General features: G+C 44.8%; 1 protein-coding gene across 1 annotated transcript in view; it reads right to left on the bottom strand.

Annotated features, from left to right (window-relative positions):
- LOC129699841 (synaptojanin-2-like) overlaps nucleotides 1–19,705 on the bottom strand; it is a 128,183-nt gene that overhangs the window by 31,233 nt on the left and 77,245 nt on the right. The window contains exons 14-17 of the mRNA XM_055639968.1: nucleotides 18,832–18,972; nucleotides 14,580–14,772; nucleotides 10,545–10,703; nucleotides 9,541–9,700 (exon numbers count right to left, since the gene is read on the bottom strand). Of these exons, the coding sequence (XP_055495943.1) occupies nucleotides 9,541–9,700; nucleotides 10,545–10,703; nucleotides 14,580–14,772; nucleotides 18,832–18,972 (653 nt within the window). The remainder of the gene's footprint in view (nucleotides 1–9,540; nucleotides 9,701–10,544; nucleotides 10,704–14,579; nucleotides 14,773–18,831; nucleotides 18,973–19,705) is intronic.

Below are 19,705 nucleotides of genomic sequence, written 5' to 3' on the forward strand. Positions count from 1 at the left end.
GCTTGTAGGTGGGATTTGAAACATAGAGGGGTGTGTCTACTTCGGGAGAGACTTGCGCAGACGCATAGATTGTCAGTTAAGGGCCTGTCCCACTTACGCAACCTTTTCGGCGACTGCCGGCACCCGACATAGGTCGTTGAAAATTTCCAACATGTTGAAAATTCAGCGGTGACCAGAAAGACGATATGGTTCTTTGGGTGACTAGGAGACCTCCCACGATCCTACAGGCGACCCCTGTCGACATTTCGCGGGGTGTTACCAGGGAGCATAACACCAGAGGGTCACCTGTATGGTCATGAGAGGTCTCCTAGTCACCCAAAGAGTCGTAGCGTCTTTCCGGTCGCTGCTGAATTTTCAACATGTTGAAATTTTCGGCGACCTATGATGGGTGCAGGCAGTCGCTGAAAAGGTCGCGTAAGTGGGATAGGCCCTTTAGTTTTACCTCGAGGGATGGTGAGTACAACAGTTTTTTACCACGGTGACAACCACACAGTCACGACCGTACTGTCTGATGAAGAAACAGTTAATAAGAGGGCAAAGTTATGAATTACTTCTTTGTTTTGTACTACTTCAATAAAGTAATTAATCAAGTGACAATGACTGGAGGATTAGTTTTTTACTGCCTGCATTCTGTGAATGCGGCCAGTGCATAAACCATGTCTCTACCACATTCCCAAGAAGTAATGGCTATCGAAGTTGGCCTTTGAGAAGGTGTAGAAACTGCCATTCCATTAAGTAAAAAACTGATTCAACAGTGGAACGGAAGCACTTTGGACTTTGAGAAGGTATAGAAACTGCCATGACATACTTCATTTCACGCGGTTAAGTTTGTTGAATCAATTTCCCACCTGTGAAGTTCTGGCTGAGGCAACATTCAGCATGCAAGTAAGAATTACAAGTTGCCTGAGATTCTGAACATCAAGGGCATCAAGAACAGAACAGGCCCTTCATCCCATAATGTTTGTGCCGAACATGATGCCAAGATGAACTAGTCTCCTTTACCTAGACATGATCCGTATTCCTCCATTCTATGTATATCCATGTGTTCATATCTGCCTCCACCACCACCCTTGGCAGTGCATTCTAGGCACCCACCGCTCTCTGTACAAAGAAAACTTGCCCTGCACATCTTCGTTAAACTTTACACAGAATATTGTTGAATAGACAGGAAGTTAAAGGACCAATTCTGGAAACTGAATTATTTCAATAGTGGACAAATTGATAAAAACCAAAACAAAACACCACAGGGGCACAGCAGTAGAATTGCTGCCTTACAGCGCTTGCAGCATCAAAGACCCGGGTTCAATCCTGACTACGGGTGCTGTCTGTACGGAGCTTGTACCTTCTCACCGTGTGTTTTCGCCGAGATTTTCGGTTTCTTCCCACACTCCAAAGACGTGCAGATTAGTAGGTTAATTGGCTTGGTGTAAGTGAAAATCAGTGAGTGTGTCGGGTAGTATTAATGTGCGAGGAATGCTGTTCGGTGCAGACTCGGTTGGCCGAAGGGACTGTTTCCGCGCTGTATCTCTAATACTAAAACTAAAAAATTACCTCAGTTGGGGAAAAAGGACAGCACATAAAACTCAGGCAAACATACCGATCTATCTTAAAGATGCACAAATGTGTTGAGGAGAGGCAGGAACTAAAGGTCATAGCTTTATGGGCCTGTCCCAATTACGCAATTTTTTTCGGCGACTTGCCGGCACCTGTCATAGTCGCAGCAGGTCTCCGAAAATTTTCAACGTTGAAAATCCAGTGGCGACCAGAAAAAGGTACGACTGCTTGGGAGACTACTCATGACCTGGGAGACTACTCACACATGTCGCCTGTATGGTTGTGCGTAGTCTCTCAGTCACCCAAAGAGTCGTAGCATCTTTCTGGTTGCCGCTGAATTTTCAACATGTTGAAAATTTTCAGCGATCTATGATGGGCAGTCGCCGAAAAAGTCACATAAGTGGGACAGGCCCTTTAAGGATTAATGGGGGAAGTTTAGAGGAGATGGCTGGGTTAGAGGGCATGAGGTATAAGCTGGGACTCACTTGGGTTGTTTTTCTTGAACACTGGAGGTTGAGGGTAGGCGTGATAGAAGTATATCAAATTATCAGAAGCAAAGAGAGGGTAAACAGTCCGAAGCTTTTTCTCCAAGATGAAAACATCAAAGACTAGAGCACATAACTTTAAGGTGAAATGGGCAAAGTTTAAAGGAGATGTGCCGAGTGAGTTTTTTTTTTAAACAAGGGGCAGTGGGAAGAGAGTGCAGGAAAAGTTACGAAGGACACCTAAATTAATGGGACGGAAAGTTCAAGAAAGGATAAGAGAGAAAGTCAGATGAAAGGAACTGGTGTGCAAGGGGAGGTGAATACCGAATTAAAAGTGTTATATATGAATGCGCAAAGTATAAAAAATAAACTGAGCTTGAGGCTCAGTTAGAAATTGGTAAGTATAATGTTGTGGGAATTACAGAGACATGGCTGCAAGAGGATCGGAGCTAGGAACTGAATATTCAAGGGTATACATCCCATTGAAAAGACAGACAGGTGGGCAGAGGGGGTGGGGTAATTCTGTTGGTAAGGAATGAAATTCAGTCCCTTGCGAGAGGGGACATAGAATCCGAAGATGTAGAGTAATGTTAAAAAGACCCTAATGGGACTTATCTACAGGCCTCCAAACAGTAGCCTGGATATAGGGTGCAAGTTGCATCAGGAGTTAAAATTAGCATGTAGCAAAGGTAATGCTATGGTGGTTATAGGAGATTTCAACATGCAGGTAGACTGGGAAAATCAGGTTGGTACTGGACTCCAAGAAAGGGAGTTTGTGGCGTGCCTCCAGGATGGATTCTTAGAACTGTTTGAACTGGAGCCTACCAGGGAGAAGGCAATTCTGCGTTTAGTGTTGTATAATGAACCAAATTTGATAAGGGAACTCAAGGAAAAGGAACCATTAGGAGGTAGTGACAATACCATGATGTTTTAATCTGCAATTTGAGAGGGAGAAGGTAAAATCGGAGGTGTCAGTATTGCAGTTGAACAAAGGGGACTATGTTGGTATGAGGGAGGAGCTGGCAAGGTCGACTGGAAAGATACCCCAGCAGGGATGACGGTGGAACAACAAAGGCGGGTGTTTCTGGGAATAATCCAGAAGACGCAGGGTCATTTCATTCCAAAGAGGAAGAAAGACCTAAGGGGAGTAAGAGGCGACCGTGGCTGACAATGGAAGTCAAGGACAGCATTAAAAAAAAAAGAAACGACGTATAACACAGCAAAGATGAGTGGGAAGCCAGAGGATTTGGGAAACTTTTAAAAATAAACAGAAGGTAACTAAAAAGGCAATAATGGGAGAAAAGATGAGGTACAAAGGTAAGCTAGCCAATAATATAAAGGAGGATAGTAAAAGCTTCTTTAGGTATGTGAAGAGAAAAAAAAATAGTTGACAAATGTGGGTCTCTTGAAGACAGAAACAGGTGAATTTATTATGGGGAACAAGGAAATGGCAGACAAGTTGAACAGGTCCTTTGGTTCTGTCTTCACGAAGGAAGACACAATCAATCTCCCAGATGTACTGGGGACAGAGGACCTAGGGTGACGGAGGGACTGAAGGAAATCACATTAGTCAGGAAATGGTAGACTGATGGGACTGAAGGCTGATAAATCCCCAGGGCCTGATGGTCTGCATCCCAGGGTACTCAAGGAGTTGGCTCTAGAAATTGTGGATGCATTGGTGATCATTTTTCAATGTTCTATAGATTCTGTATCAGTTCCTGTGGATTGGGGGGTAGCTAATGTTATCCCACTTTTCAAGACAGGAGGGAGAGAGAAAACAGGGAATTATAGACGTTAGCCTGACATCGGTAATGGCGAAGATGCTGGAGTCAATTATCAAAGATGTAATAGCGGCACATTTAGATAGCAGTAACAGGATCGGTCCAAGTCAGCATGGATTTACGAAGTGGAAATCATGCTTGACAAATCTTCTGGAATTTTTTTAGGATGTAACAAGCAAAATAGGCAAGGGAGAGCCAGTGGCTCTAGTGTCCCTGACTTTCTGAAAGCATTTGATAAGGTTCCACACAGGAGATTAGTGGGCTAAAATTAGAGCACATGGTATTGGGGATAGGGTGTTGACATGGATAGAAAATTGGTTGGCAGACAGGAAACAAAGAGTAGGGATTAATGGGTCCCTTTCAGAATGGCAGGCAGTGACTAGTGGGGTACCGCAAGGCTCGTTGCTTGGACCGCAGATATTTACAATACATCTGCTCCTTGACCTACGGTGGGGTTACGTTCCGATAAATCCATCGTAAATCGAAAATATCACAAGTCAAAAACGCATTCACGTGGCCGGAGTGAGCTGCGGCTCGCTGGCATTGCCGAGCGTAAAGTCGAAATATCGCAAGTCGATGCATCGTAAATCAGGGAGCATCTGTATACATTAATGATTTAGATGAAGGAATTAAAAGTAACATTCGCAAATTTGCAGTTGACGCAAAGCTGGGTGGCTGTGTGAACTGTGAAGAGGATGCTACGAGGTTGCAGGGTGACTTGGACTGGTTGGGTGAGTGGGCAGATGCAGTATAATGTGGATAAATGTGAGGTTATCCACTTTAGAGGCAAGATCGGGAAGGCAGATTATTATCTGAATGGTGTCAAATTAGGAAAAGGGGAAGTACAACGAGACCTGGGTGTCCTAGTACATCGGTCACTGAAAGTAAGCATACAGGTACAGTGAGGAAAGCTGGTGGCATGTTGGCCTTTATAAAGAGAGGAGTTAAATATAGGAGCAAAGAGGTCCTTCTTCAGTTGTACAGGGCACCTGGTGAGACCACACCTGGGGTATTGTATGCCGTTTTGGTCTCCTAATTTGAGGAAGGATATTCTTGCTATTGAGGGAATGCAGCGTAGGTTCACCAGGTTAATTCCCAGGATGGTGGGACTGTCATATGATGAAAGAATGGAGCGACTGGGCTTGTATTCACTGTAATTTAGAAGGAGAGGAGATCTTATAGAAACATATAAAATGATTAAGGGATTGGACACGCTAGATGCAGGAAACATGTTTAAGGATAAGGGGTAAGCCATTTAAAATTGAGATGAAGAAAAACGTATTCACCCAGAGTGTTGTGAATTTGTGGAATTCTCTGCCTCAGAAGGCAGGAGGCCGATTCACTGGATGCATTCAAAAGAGAGTTAGATGGAGCTCTTGGGGCTAATGGAATCAAGGGGTATGGGGAGAAGGCAGGAACAGTGTACTGATTGTGGATGATCAGCCATGCTCACATTGAATGGCGATGCTAGCTCACAGGGCTGAATGGCCTACTCCTGCACCTATTGTCTATGTATCTATGGGTGACTGGGGGAATGTACTGCCAGGGGTGATGGTGGAAGCAGATACATCAGTAGCTTTTAAGAGGTTTTTAGATAGGCACATGGATATGCAGAATAGGTAAGGACATGGTTTATATTCAGGTAGAAGGTATTAGATTGATTTGGCATCATGTTTATCATGGCTGAAGGGCGTCAAAAAGTCACAAGGTCATTGGATAGGAGCAGAATTAGGCCATTCGGCCCACCAAGCCTATTCCGCCATTTAATCATGGCTGATCTATCTCTCCCCATTCTCCTGCCTTCTCCCCATTACCCCTGACACCCGTACTAATTGAGAATCTATCTATCTTTGCCTTAAAAATATCAAGGTGGCCTCCACAGCCTTCTGTGGCAAAGAATTCCACAGATTCACCATCCTCAGACTAAAGAAATTCCCCCTCATCTCCTTCCTAAAAGAACGTCCTGTAGTGACACCTGGTGGTGGCTCTGGGTAATCGAACCCTCGTGATTGGCTGGAGGAGTCACATGAGCGCGCGGGTGTTCTATTCGCGTTTTTTGTTTTTGCTGTAATTGCCATTCTAGCGCCACACTTGTGGAGTTAAAATCGTGTACTTGGCAGTCTCCAGCGACTTGGGTTTATCGTTGTTTCCATTATTCCAAATAAAACCATTTCACTTACCCACCATCATGACTCGCAAAAGTCCTTTAATTCTGAGGCTGCGACCTCTAGTCCTAGACTCTCCCACCAGTGGAAACATCTTCTCCACATCCACTATCCAAGCCTTTGGTAAGTTTCAATGAGGTCACGGCTCACCCTTCTAAACACCAGCGAGTACAGGCCCAGTGCCGTCAAACGCTCATCAAATGTTAACCCATTCATTCCTGGGATCATTCTCGTAAACCTCCTCTGGATCCTCTCCAGATCCTCTCATCCAAATCACTGATATACAACGGGAAGAGTAGTGGCCCCAGCACCGACCCCTGAGGGAACTCCGCTAGTCACTGGCAGCCAACCAGAAAAAGCCCCCTTTATTGCCACTCTTTGTCTTCTGCCATGTAGCCAACCTGCTATCCATGCTAGTATCTGCCCTTCGATACCGTGGGTGTGTTCCTATGCTGCGCTGTAAAAATGTTCTGCACAATAGGGAAAGAGTAACACTCTTCACAAATAAATCGGGTGATGGTTAAAGAAAGATGTGAAATGTAAATAGTTTACGAGTGACAATTATAGATCCATGTTTGGTTGAACACCTTTTGCACCAATAATTAACACATTTATAAGTTAACACATTTTTCACAATACTTTGCATAGATAGTTTGTCTCCATATTCTAAAGGGCACAACAGCTCTCTGTCCTAAACATTTTGACAAGAGGTCATTATTATATTATATTGCATCACGGTGTGGAATGCCGGGCTGCTCAGCAGCAGAAGGGAGAGCACTGCAGAGAGTGATCAAAACTGCCCAGAAAATCATCGGCTGCCCTCTGCCTTCCCTGGAAGACATCTCCAGCTCTCTGTGCCTCCGTAGAGCCAGGAAAATAATCAAAGACCCCTTCCATCCTGGACAGTTCCTGTTCAACCTCCTGCCCTCTGGTAGGCGGTACAGGTGCGTCAAAGGCCGGACAAACAGACTCAAGAACAGTTTCTTTCCCTGGGCCATCAGCACTCTAAATTCCTCAAATATCCACACGACATGGGAATGCTGTCATCAAATCCACTCTAAAGGCAAGGCAAGGCAAGGCAACTTTATTTATATAGCACATTTCATACACGAGGCAGACTCAAAGTGCTTCACATAAAAACATGTCATACAATAAAATTAAATAATAAAATGAAATAAAATAGAAGAATTAAAAGAAAAGAAAGCAAAATTAAAAATGCATTATAAAAAATGCAAAAGTTAAAAGTGCAATGTAGTTAAGATTTAGCTGAAAGCTAAAGTAAACATAAAAGTTTTCAGTGTTTTAAAAGTGGTCAAAGTTGAGGCAAGTCTTAAATCTTCAGGAAGTTTATTCCAGCTATTTGTAAGTAAATCCTGCTTCCCCATGTATTGTATTTACTCTGGGAATCACTAACAGATTGGTTTCAGAAGATCTTAGCGGTCTAGAAGGCTTATATAGTGGAAGCATGTCAGTGATATACTTTGGTCCTAAACCATGTAGTGATTTATAGGTGAGTAGAAGGATTTTGAAATCAATTCTCTGACATACAGGGAGCCAATGTAAGGATTTAAGAATTGGTGTAATGTGTTCAAATTTTTTGGTCTTTGTTAGAACTCTAGCAACAGCGTTCTGAACAAGCTGTAGCTGCCTGACAGTTTTTTTCAGAAGACCTGCAAGGAGACCGTTACAATAATCTAGCCTACTAGTAATAAATGCATGTACAAGTTTTTCTAAGTCTTGAGCTGGCATGAGTCCTCTTAATCTTGCTACGTTTTTGAGGTGATAGTAGGCCGATTTTGTTACTGATTTGATGTGACTGTCGAAATGTAAATCTGAATCCATAATAACCCCAAGATTTCTGGCTTTGTTTGAAGTTTTCAGGGACAGAGAGTGAAGGTGTTGGGTTACTTATGGCCGGTTTTCACGGTGCGACCCGACGCAAGATGTCACCAGAGTGAAGTGGTCGTGGTCCAGCACGAGTTCCGCACGATATAAGGGGGGGTAGATAAAGAGTTCCCACGGTACTCGGCAATTCTGTCATTTGTGCGAGTGACTTGTCCGTCTCCCGATCTTTCCCGTTAATTGGGAATGACCATCGTGGACTGTAGTGTAGTTAATCACGTGGCACAAATGATGTCACTTTTTTTTACACACTATATAAATACCCTCCGTTCGTAGAATTGCCTCATTTGCAGACATGCCTATACAAAGTTGGTTCGAGTACAGGCTGGTTGTTATTTTCATTGTCTGTCTGTCTGCCACTACTTTTACATTGCAGCTGCAGGGAACAGACAGACTTATAAGATAAATTAAAGATAACTGCAAAAACAGCACTTTTACATCTGTAGCATTGTATGTTTTTAAATCATGGATAACATTAAATTGTTCTCCTGTACATAAACTAATATATTGTTATAGTTACTCACATGAGCACCAGGGATACTCCGCAGCCTTCGTCTCCAGCAGGTTGCGCTTTCTCTCCCTATTTCTATAATCCTCTCTGGATTTGTCATAGAGAATCTCATTGCATTGGTACCACTCCACCAGTTTCCCCTCTTGTTCCCTGTTGAATTTATATGGCCTTACCTTCTGCCATTTTCCCTTTATGTTATCGTCTGCTGAGGATATTGGGGAGGCAACAGCTACTGGGGAGGCAATCTCAAATCCACCTTGATCACCCTCTCCCTGCTCCAAGGAGCCCACAGGCAGTGGTATCTCTGGCATCTCCTCTTGCCTCTCCACTTGTCTCTCTTGCTGAGTCTCCTCTTCATTTACCTGCATGGCTAAAAACTTTCTGACTTTCTTTGACCCCTTTCTTTGCGCTTTTCTGAGAGGCATCTCTGCAAGTCTTTTTACTGTGAAAAAGATTCTCAAACAATGACAATTAGGTGGGACGTCCTCGATGGACACATGGTCCATTGGCGATATTGAGACCACCTTTTTTACTCACCTTATGTCCCTTCTGTCAAGCTTCCGGGTTTACCGTTCGCAGGAGTTCCCACGGTACCCGCAAGAGTCATTACGGATATCGCACGCACTGGCATCTGCGTTCATACAATGTTGCAACGCTGCTCAAGTCACTCTTGGAGAAATTCAAAAATGTTTGAATTTTCTCCCGACCTTACAAAGTTACACGACTACCTGCCGTTAGCGCCACGGAGGTCCTCGGTGGTCCACGAATGCCGTACTGCTATCGCAGAAGGTTCCCACGATGTTAAACTCTTGTTAAGTCTTGCTTCAGGTTGCACCGTGAGAAAGCCCTTTAAGCCTTTCTTTTCAGACCACTCAGTTATTTCCTCTTTTTAAAAATCCATTAAAGTATTTACTAAATTTAAAGTGTAATATTCTCCCAGTGCAGAATAACATATTGAATGTATTGGATGTGACTTGGCTTGTTTGGACTTGTCTTGGTTGCACTGATCAGGAGTAGCTCTCCTAATTTCATTGTATTTCTAAGTACAATGACAATAAAGGCTTATTATATTACATATTACTGTATGTGCTTACACTACTTTGCTTCCATAACATAAGGGTTCAGTTTAGTAACGTACGTACCTGGCACATCAAAGGGTGTTTTATGTTTCCTCCACCACAGCACCCTATCAGTCCAGGCAGGGGTTCGTCCTTTGTCACTGGTGTCATAAACGTCCGTTCCCACGTCATATTTGTACGTCGGGGCAAAGTTGATGGGGCCTTCAAAAAAGTCTTTAAAAACCTACGTCAAAGAATAATGTTTTATTTAAGAATATTTACAATCGCAAATGATTAGTCATTACAAACTGATTCTTTTTATAAGATATAACAGAGAAAATTAATTGAGCTAAATTTATGAATTAATACTGCTGTGAGCAGTCTGTTGCTGGAGTAGGATGGGGCACTTGAGGTAAAACTATTCAAGTGAAGTCAATGGCCCCAAATGTGTTGGATTGTGCAGGTGACCTTCCCAGGTGACATCTGCCATGCCTTCACAGTGCAGGCAGGTCTGGAGAGTGTCCCGCGCCCTGTGGATGAAGAACATCTCTCCTCTGTTGTGGTTTCCACTGCAGGGCCTCCATGGAGGCCCTGCAAAGAAACCAAAAGCCTGAGGCCTAAAGCAAGAAATTATGCCTCAGTTACCATCATGCCAGTCATTGGGAAAATGCAGAAATTCATCACAAAAGACAACGCAGGTGGCGCAGCGGTAGTTGCTGCCTTACAGCGCCAGAGACCCGGGTTCCATCCCAACTACGGGTGCTGTCTGTGCGGAGTTTGTACGTTCTCCCCGTGACTTGCGTGGGTTTTCTCCGAGATCTTCGGTTTCTTCCCACACTCCAAAGATGTACAGGTGTGTAGGTTAATTGGCTTGGTAAAATATAAAAATTGTCCCTAGTGTGTGTAGGCTAGTGTTAGTGTGCGGGGATCGCTGGGCCCGGTAGGCCGAAGTGCCTGTTTCCGTGCTTTATCTCTAAAGTAAACAAACAGAGGATGGAACCCGGGTCTCTGGCGCTGTAAGGCAGTAGCTCCACCGCAGCGCTACCCTGCCGCCCTTTTGCTTCCTTCTTCCCATTCGTTGCACTCACCTTGCTGTCCACCATCTGTTGTTGCAACTGGTCATGAGCCTGAAGAAGTTTCCAATCCCTTCTCTTAACATGCTGCATGACTTCATCGTATGGAAGATCAATGCGGAAGTTGGAATCCCCACACCAGAATACGTAATCATGCGAAAAAACATTCCTCCCCTGCCGGAAGAAGAGCAAAAGTAATCCCTTCAAACAATGAAAGAGCAAGTTAGTGACAGAACAAGTATCAAGCTGGTATCACTCTAATAGGTGTATTGTGAACAAAGGCCAAGATGGAGAAGCTACCTTTGAAAATAAAAGATCTCTCGTTTCCCTTTCCCCTGAATCTCAGTCTGAAGACAGGTCTCGACCCGAAATGTCGCCTATTCAATTTCCTCCAGAGATGCTGCCTGACCAGCTGAGTTACTCCAGCTTTTTGTGTCTCTCTTCGGTTTAAACCAGCATCTGCAGTTTCTTCCTACGCATTAAGTTTGAATAGAATTCATCACCTATATTCAGGAATACACCTGCTGCTTATACCCAAAAGAAAATAAAATATTCTTATGGATAGTAAACACAGCTGTGGGAAAACTGCAGATATTTATCAAAGAAATTAGATAATGTTTTTTTTTTTTAATAGTTTTACCAGAAAAATATTTTTCATTGATTAATTAGCTTTCTTCAGGTGAATCTTGAATATGAATTCGTAACATAAAAGAGCAGTTTATAGAGCTGACAGCGACATTGAAACGAGAGACCCTGCAGAGGCATAATTTATCCGGCAAAATTAATCTTGTTCATCGAATCTACAGCAGAGGCTGAAAATTGGAAGCAATAATGGTTTCTCTATCCACAAGTCTGCCTGACCTGTTGATTGTTCCCAGCATGTTTATTTTAGTTTCGAGACACAGTGGAAACAGGCCCGTTGGCCCACCGAGTCCGCGCCGACCTATGACCCCCGCACACTAGGGACAATTTACACATACACCAAGCCAATTAACCTACAAACCTGTATGTCTTTGGAGTGTGGGAGGAAACTGAAGATCTCATAGAAAACCCACGCAGGTCACGGGGAGAACGTACAGACAGCACCTGTAGTCAGACAGCACCTGTAGTCAGGGATCGAACCCAGGTCTCTGGCGCTGCAAGGCAGCCACTCTACCGCTGCGCCACCGTGATCGCCATCACATGTTCTGTTTACCGTTGCTGTTGCGGCACGGTGATGCAGCGGTAGAGTTGCTGTCTTACAGCACCAGAGACCTGGGTTCGATCCTGACTACGGGTGCTGTCTGTGCAGAGTTTGCACGTTCTCCCCATCACCACGCGGGTTTTCTCCGAGATCTTCGGTTTCCTCCCACACTCTAAAGGCGTACAGGTTTGTAGGTTCATTGGGCTTGGTACAAGTGTAAATTGTCCCTAGTGTGCAAAGGATAGTGTTAATGTGCAGGGATGGCTGATCAGTGCAAACACGGTGGGCTTAAGGACCTGTTTCCGCGCATATCTCTCAACTAAAGGGTTCCAACACATATCAATGTCTACAATACATTCAAACATTGAAAAAAATTTAAACATTATTGAAAATACTATTATCTCAGAATTTCTTATGACTTCTTAAGGCGATGGCAACACTAAAATCAATCCTCTCACTCCCATTCCCCCATCTCTCTCCCTTTACTTCCTCGTTGAAACATATTGAATAGTGAAAGGCTTGGATAGAGTGGATGTGGAGGGGATGTTTCCACTAGTGCGAGAGTCTAGAACAAGAGATCATAGCCTCAGAATTAAAGGACATTCCTTTAGGAAGAAGATGAGGAGGAATTTAGAAGGATGAGAGGATATCTTATTGAAACATATAAGATTATTAAGGGATTGGACACGCTCGAGGCAGGAAACATGTTCCCGATGTTGGGAGAGTCCAGGACCAGGGGCAATTTAGAACGGAGATGAGGAAAAACTGTTTCACCCAGAGAGTTGTGAATCTGTGAAATTCTCTGCCTGAGAAGGCAGTGGAGGCCAATTCTCTGGATGCTTTCAAGAGAGAGGTAGATAGAGCTCTTAAAGATAGCGGAGTCAAGGGATATGGGGAGAAGGCAGAAACGGGGTACTGATTGTGGATGATCAGCCATGATCACAGTGAATGGCGGTGCTGGCTCGAAGGGCCGAATGGCCTCCTCCTAAACCTATTGTCTATTGAATTTCTAGAGTCAGAGGGTGGTGAATCTGTGGAATTCTTTGCCATAGAAGGCTGTGGAGGCCGTCAATAGGATGTTTTTAAGGCAGAGATAGATAGATTCTTGATTAGCACCAGAGTCAGGGGTGATGGGGAGAAGGCAGGAGAATGGGATTAGGAGGGAGAGATAGATCAGCCATGATCGAATGGCAGAGTAAATTTGATGGGCTGAATGGCCTAATACTGCTCCTATCACATGACCAGCCACTCACACTGGAGATGAATTTCGGCAGCTGTTAACCCGACAACCAGCACCTTTGGCAGGTGGGTCATAAATGGAGCAACCAGTAGCAGAGAGAACCTGCAGACTCCACACAGACAGCATCAAATACTAGGACACAGCAAGATTTATGCAGTTCTGAGCCAACAGAACATTGCGCTGTTCTATTGAAACACCTTAAATTCAAACCTTTAAAAAAATCTCCTTATTTTTATATCTATTTTGATTAGCTCAATTAATTTAACATCTATTTCATATTACTTATTGAAATCTCATTTGAGTTGATAGCATGCAAAACACGGCTTTTCACTGTATCTTGGTACACATGATAATAGGAAGTCTAAACCTATCTAAACTTAAAACTGAATGTAAAAAATGTACGCTATGACTTTCTCCCTCTTAGTGACGAGTTGCTGAATTATTGCTATGTCCAACCTGGTAACCAGGACTATTTGCCTATAGTTTTATAGAAACGTTAGAAAGCATAGAAAATAGGTGCAGGAGTAGGCCCCCTTCGATCCAGCTCCGCCATTCAAAATGATCATGGCTGATCATCTAAAATCAGCACCCCGTTCCTGCATTTTCCCTTATATCCCTTGATTACGTTAGCCCTAAGAGCTAAATCTAACTTTCCTTCTATGTTTAAGAAAGAATTGCAGGTGCTGGAAAAATCGAAGGTAGACAAAAATTCTGGGGAAACTCAGCGGGTGAGGCAGCCTCTATCGAGCGAAGGAATAGGTGATGTTTCAACCCAGGATTTGAACATTGATTTCGTTAATTTCATGTAACGCTTTCATTTGCTCCTTTTCCCCCATCCCCCAACCTATCTACTCATGCATTGCCCCCAACTGTGCAGGCACAGCTAGAGAGGGAGGGGGAGGGGGTAGAGATGGAGAGGGTGAGGGGGGTAGAGAGGCAGGGTAGAGGGAGGGGAGGGAGGTAGAGAATGAGGGAGAGGGGGTAGAGAGTGAGGGAGGGGGGGGGTAGAGCGGGAGGGAGAAGGGCAGAATGGGAGGGAGAGGGGGGGAGGGTAGGGAGCCAGAGAGGGAGGGGGTAGAGAGGGAGGATAGAGGGAGGGGAGGGAGGTAGAGAGTGAGGGAGAGGGGGGGGAGAGAGTGAGGGAGAGGGGGGTAGAGAGTGAGGGAGAGGGGGGGGTAGAGGGAGAGGGAGAGGGGGGGGTGAGAGAGGGGAGGGAGAGGGAAGGGGAGAGGGTAGAGAGGGAGGGGGAGGTGAGGGGGTAGAGGGGAGGGTGAGGGGGGTATAGGGGGGAAGGGGAGGGGGTAGGGGTAGAGAGGGAGGGGGAGGGGGTAGAGAGGGAGGGGGAAGGGTAGGAGAGGGTAGGTAGAGGGGGGTGGGGAGGGGGTAGAGAGAGAGGGTTGAGGAGAGAGAGTGTTAGAGAGGCAGAGAGAGGGAGGGGATAGAGGGAGGGAGGGGAAGGGGTATAGAGGGAGGGGAGGGGTGTTTAGAGGGGGTGGGTGGAGGGGGTGGGGGGAGGGGAGGGGTATAGAGGGAGGGGAGGGGGTATAGAGGGAGGGGGAGGGGGGGGTAGAGGGGGTGGGGAGGGGGTAGAGAGAGGGGGGGGGGTAGAGAAGGAAGTTAACAATACCATTGGGAAGCTGAGTTTCTGCGTGATTTCTCGATAATCTTCATTCCTTTCTTTTACTTGTGACTGTCCTGCCGTCAGATGAGCACATACAAAGCAGAGTCTGGTGCTGTGGAACTGTAGACGGATAGCTACTGCTCCTTTATTTCCAGTTTTTCCTCCCATCCCAGTCTTCACCCTATCCACAGCAATTTCTCTGAAAGGAAAAAAACATTTGTTTACTGTATTTGAGCGGCCACGGTGGAGTTGCGGTAGAGTTGCTGCCTTGCAGCGCCAGAGACCCAGGTTCGATCCCGACTACGGGTGCTATCTACACGGAGTTTGTACATTCTCCCCGTGATCGCGGGGGGGAGGGGGGGCTTTTCTCCGAGATCTTCGGTTTCCTCCCATACTCCAAAGACGTACAGGTTTGTAGGTTAATTGGCTTAGAATAAATATAAATTGTCCCTAGTGTGAGTAGGATAGTGTTAATGTGTGGGGATGGCTGGTTTGTGCGGACTCGGTGGGCCGAAGGGCCTGTTTCCACGCTGTATTTCGAAACCAAACTAAACTAAACTGTTTCACCTTCCTCGGGAGAGAAGGAATGGGTGACATTTCGGGTCGAGACCCTCTTCAGACTGTCGTACCCTTCGTTTTCTTAGTGATGAAGACTTTTTGTTCTCGGTCTTACATCCTCATAGGTTAGCTACATCCATGGATCATCAATTTTGGGTAGGGTGTGATGAAAGAGTTATGTTTAAGCTGATTCCCTTCCTGATTAGGTTCTCGTGCAGGCAATCTATCTATGGATTCTTGCAAAAACTTTCAAAAACGATATCAAAACCCAGACTAATCATTGCCCTGGCGTGCACAATCCAAAATGAAACGTGTCCCTTAAGAGCTTGTCCCACTTTCCCGACCTAATTCACGACCTCTGCCGAGTTAGCCCTTGAATCATACTCGCAGCATGGTCGTCACGAGGTCGTAGGAGGTCGTAGGTAGGTCGTAGCAGGCCGTGATGCTAGTCATAGGTACTCGTGGCATCAAGTAGGTCGGGGCGTTTTTCTAGCCTGATGAAAAATGTCCACGAGTAAAAAAGGTCGTGAATTAGGTTGTGAAAGTGGGACAGGCCCTTTAGGATCTTGAACGTGAAACCATTTCTCATACAATACCCATGTCTACAATTCACAAGATTGGAGCTTCTCTGAAAGTTAAAGATTTAAAATCTAATTCAAATCATGTCCTTGTAGCTTTTGCAAATTGAGGCTTAATGGATTGATATTTTAAACTCAAATATCTTTTGTAAATGGAGATTTATAAACATGGCCAAATGTACTCTATATGTTATTTAAAACATGTTTACAATATACACATTGCAGACAACGCACTCACCAAAATGGAAGAAAAATAGGAGAACGCCAAGCTACAGAAAGCCCAATCTGTTGGTCACTCCAATATTGACTTGGAAAGTAGATATCAAGAAGGTAAACAGGTGGGTTGATAGATAAGTTCAGGAACGTAAATACAGATTCGGAGGTGTCATTTGCTAAGGGCACAGCATCACAGTGAGGAGGAGATTCACTGTGATGGATGTTTGTGTAAATTGTGTTGGTGTGTGTCTTGGTTCTTTTCTTGTGTTGGTGTGTGTCTTGGTTCTGCAGAAACCAAATTTCGTTTGAATTTCATGTGAGGTTCAAATGACAAATAAATGGTATTGTATTGTATTGTATTGTACATGGATGGTAGGAACAGGAGGATGTACTGGGGTAATTAAAGTTTAGGAACAGATTGTTCAGGGGCCAAAGGAATTTTCAGATTCATCCACCCTAGGATGTCCAGCACCTCCGCAAATGTAGTGTGGACTGTGCTCAAGACATCTCCATTAACTGTCCCCAGATCCCTAGACTTTATGTCTTTCTGCATGGTAAAAATAAGGTGGAGACTAGAGGGGAAACAATCTAGTGGCTCCACAGAGAGATGTCGGAGTTGGTTTGAGGGGCCCTATTCTCTCCTGGTTACCCTCTTTTCCTTAAGGTACATAACACCTCTTTAGATTTTCCTTTGATGTTAGCTGCCAGGGCCACCTCCTTTTGGTCCCAATTTCCTCTTAGGTAAGCTCCTCAGTTCCCAAAACTCCTCCAGGGATACACTTGATCCCAGCTGCCTACACCTGTCCCATGCCTCCCTTTTTCTGACCATAGCCTCAATTTCTACATCTTATTGGTTTCCACATAGAAGTGGAATTGCTGATCAATGTCATGGAGAGAAGAGTGAGGATGAGAATCAATGTATATAATGGACTGCCAACAGGGATAAATATCCTACTGGGCAAAATTTACCCTCCACGTTCAGAAACTGTTTCTTCCCAACAACCATCAGGCTAATGAACACTACAACCACCAACTAAATTGAACTACCAACCCTCTTGGTTGCACTTGGGACTGTCGGTATCCAGGTGTAAGCAGCATATGTGTACACATAGATTTTAGTAAAGCTTCAGATAAGGTCATTCATGACAGTCTGATTCAGAAGATTACGATGTATGGGATTCAGAATAACTTGGTCGAATGGATTCAGAACTGGTTTAAGCAGATTCAAGAGATACGGTTGTGATGCAAGGTTGATCATCAGGCTGGAGGTTTGTGACCAGTGGAGTTCCGCAGAGATCTGCACTAAGACTTATGCTGTTTGCGATGTATATAAATGACATAAGACATCAATGTAGATGGGATGGTGAGTAACTGTGCGGATGACACCAAAATTGGACGAGTTGCAGACGATGACGATGGCAGTCAGAAGATACAGTGGGATGTAGATCGGGTGCAGAAATGGGCGGAGAAATGGCAGACTGAGTTTAACCCGAGCAAGTACAAGGTGTTGCACTTTGGGAGGTTAAATGTAAGGAGAGAATACTGTTGTGGTAAGACACCTAACAGCATCGATACCAAGAGGGATCTTGGAGACCAATTTCATAGCTCACTAAAGATGGCAACACATGTAGAAAGGCTGGTAAAGAAGGCACACCGTCTGCTTGCCTTCATTGCTAGAGGCATTTAATAGAAGTCATGATGCAGCTCTGTAGGACTTAAGCCCCTGTCCCACTTTCACGCCCTAATTCACAACCTCTGCTGAGTTTGCCCTTGTCTCATATTCACAGCATGGTCGCCACGAGGTCGTATGAAGTTGTAGGTAGGTCGTAGGTACTCGTGGCATCAAGTAGGTCAGCCCGTTTTTTCTAGCCTGATGTAAAATGTCCACGAGTAAAAAAGGTCGTGAATTATGTCGTGATATTGGGACAAGGGCTTTAGGTAGACACAAAAAGCTGGAGTAACTCAGCGGGTGCGGCAGCATCTCTGGATAGAAGGAATGGGCGACGTTTCGGGTCAAGACCCTTCTTCACATTCTGTAGGACTTAGGTTAGGTCGCATTTTTTAGTAACATGTACAGTTCTGGCCGCCCCGTTACAGGAAAGACGTGGAGGCTTTGGAGAGGGTGCAGAGGAAGTTTACCAGAATGATGCATGGATTTGAGGGGCTCAGCTATCGGGAGAGGTTGGATAGACTTGGATTGTTTTCTCTGTAGCATTGCAGGTTGAGGACTTGGATAGAAGTGTATAAAATTTATGAGAGACATAAATATAGACAGTCAGAACCTTTTCCCCCCAAGGTGGAAATGTCCAACATGAGGAAAAGCCTGGCAAGTAATAGATGAGGGGTGGCAAATGGGTGTAATAAGTGACAAAAGCTAGAGGAGACAAACATAAGTCAGCTGAGGAGAAAAGGAGTGAGATGTAAAGCAGGAGGGAGGGTATGGGTGAGGGGTCCCACAACCTCCCACTGCCACAGTCACCCCACTCCTTCCGCCCCTGTACACTCAACCCCCATCCCCCCATCCACATGTCTCGTTTTATCCCCAACAGGTCAGGCAGAAGTGACACATATAGAGATTCAGGGAAAATTGCAGGTGGAGGCTGAAGTGGAGACTAAAGGGCCTGTCCCACTTGGCCGTCATTTGCGCGTCATGCAGATGGCGTGCAAAGATTTTGCACATCCCAAAATCCTGGGGCGCCGCGCGCGTCACAGCCTACGTCACCATGCGTGTGTAATGCGCACCATGCGCGCATCATGTGCATCGTGACACGTAAATGATGTTGTGTAAATTACGCGCAAATTACACCAGAGTGGGACAGACCCTTAACATCACAAAAAGGAAATTTAAGAAAGATCATATCTTTAGTTCAAAGCAACTTAACAAAATTGAATTAGCAACTGCTAACCTAATATAGGGCACATGATGGAGTCGTACAAAAATAAATAGACAGACACCCACAAGTTGTCCCGAAGACAGCATGATGTACTTGTGTGTTCTGGAGATTGCTTTCTGAAGCTGTTCTGACCACATTTTCTTGTTCGTTGTGCTGCAAAAGAAAAGTCAAAGCTTAAGAAAACGTTGTGGTCATTTTCTAAGATTTTGCACAGCAGGCAATTTTGCTCAATCAATCAATACCCAAAATGATAAAAGTCAAAATAAATCTAGTCAAATATTTGTTGTTAAATTCCAATCAGGTGCCTTAATTTCGAAGTTCCACCTTCACAAGTTGTCATTACAGAGTGTATACTGAATTATAATTAGATTAGAGAACAGACTTTCTTTTCAGATATCAAAAATATGTGCAGAGTACATGGATTGAACAATTGACAGCATCCAGCATAAACGACTTAGTTTAGTTTAGAGATACAGTGTGGAAACAGGCCCTTCGGCCCAACGAGCACACCGTATACTTATATTGCATGTGAATAAGTATATGTATACTTATAGTAATTTACTAGACTAAGTGGGACCTGTTGGGTCCCATGTTCACACGGGAGGACTAGTCCCCCAAAGCAATATTCCACCTCTCCACCAATTCCAATATTGGTGGCAAATGGGGTGGGAGTGGGGGGCTTTCTGGAGTGCTAGTATGGGTGTTGTGGGCTGAAGGGACTGGTTTCCAGAGGGCTAGTATGGATATTGTGGGCCAATTGGATTCTTGGTGTGGCAGCTCAGTCACTCAAGCCTGATGGGCTGGCAGCTCGCTCACACACGGTTGGTGGGCTGGCAGTTGACTCACGGCTATTCCTTGAAATTCTATTTCTAGCGGGGTGCAAGGC

This window comes from Leucoraja erinacea, chromosome 8 (genome assembly GCF_028641065.1).
Source record: "Leucoraja erinacea ecotype New England chromosome 8, Leri_hhj_1, whole genome shotgun sequence".
Taxonomy (NCBI): domain Eukaryota; kingdom Metazoa; phylum Chordata; class Chondrichthyes; order Rajiformes; family Rajidae; genus Leucoraja; species Leucoraja erinaceus.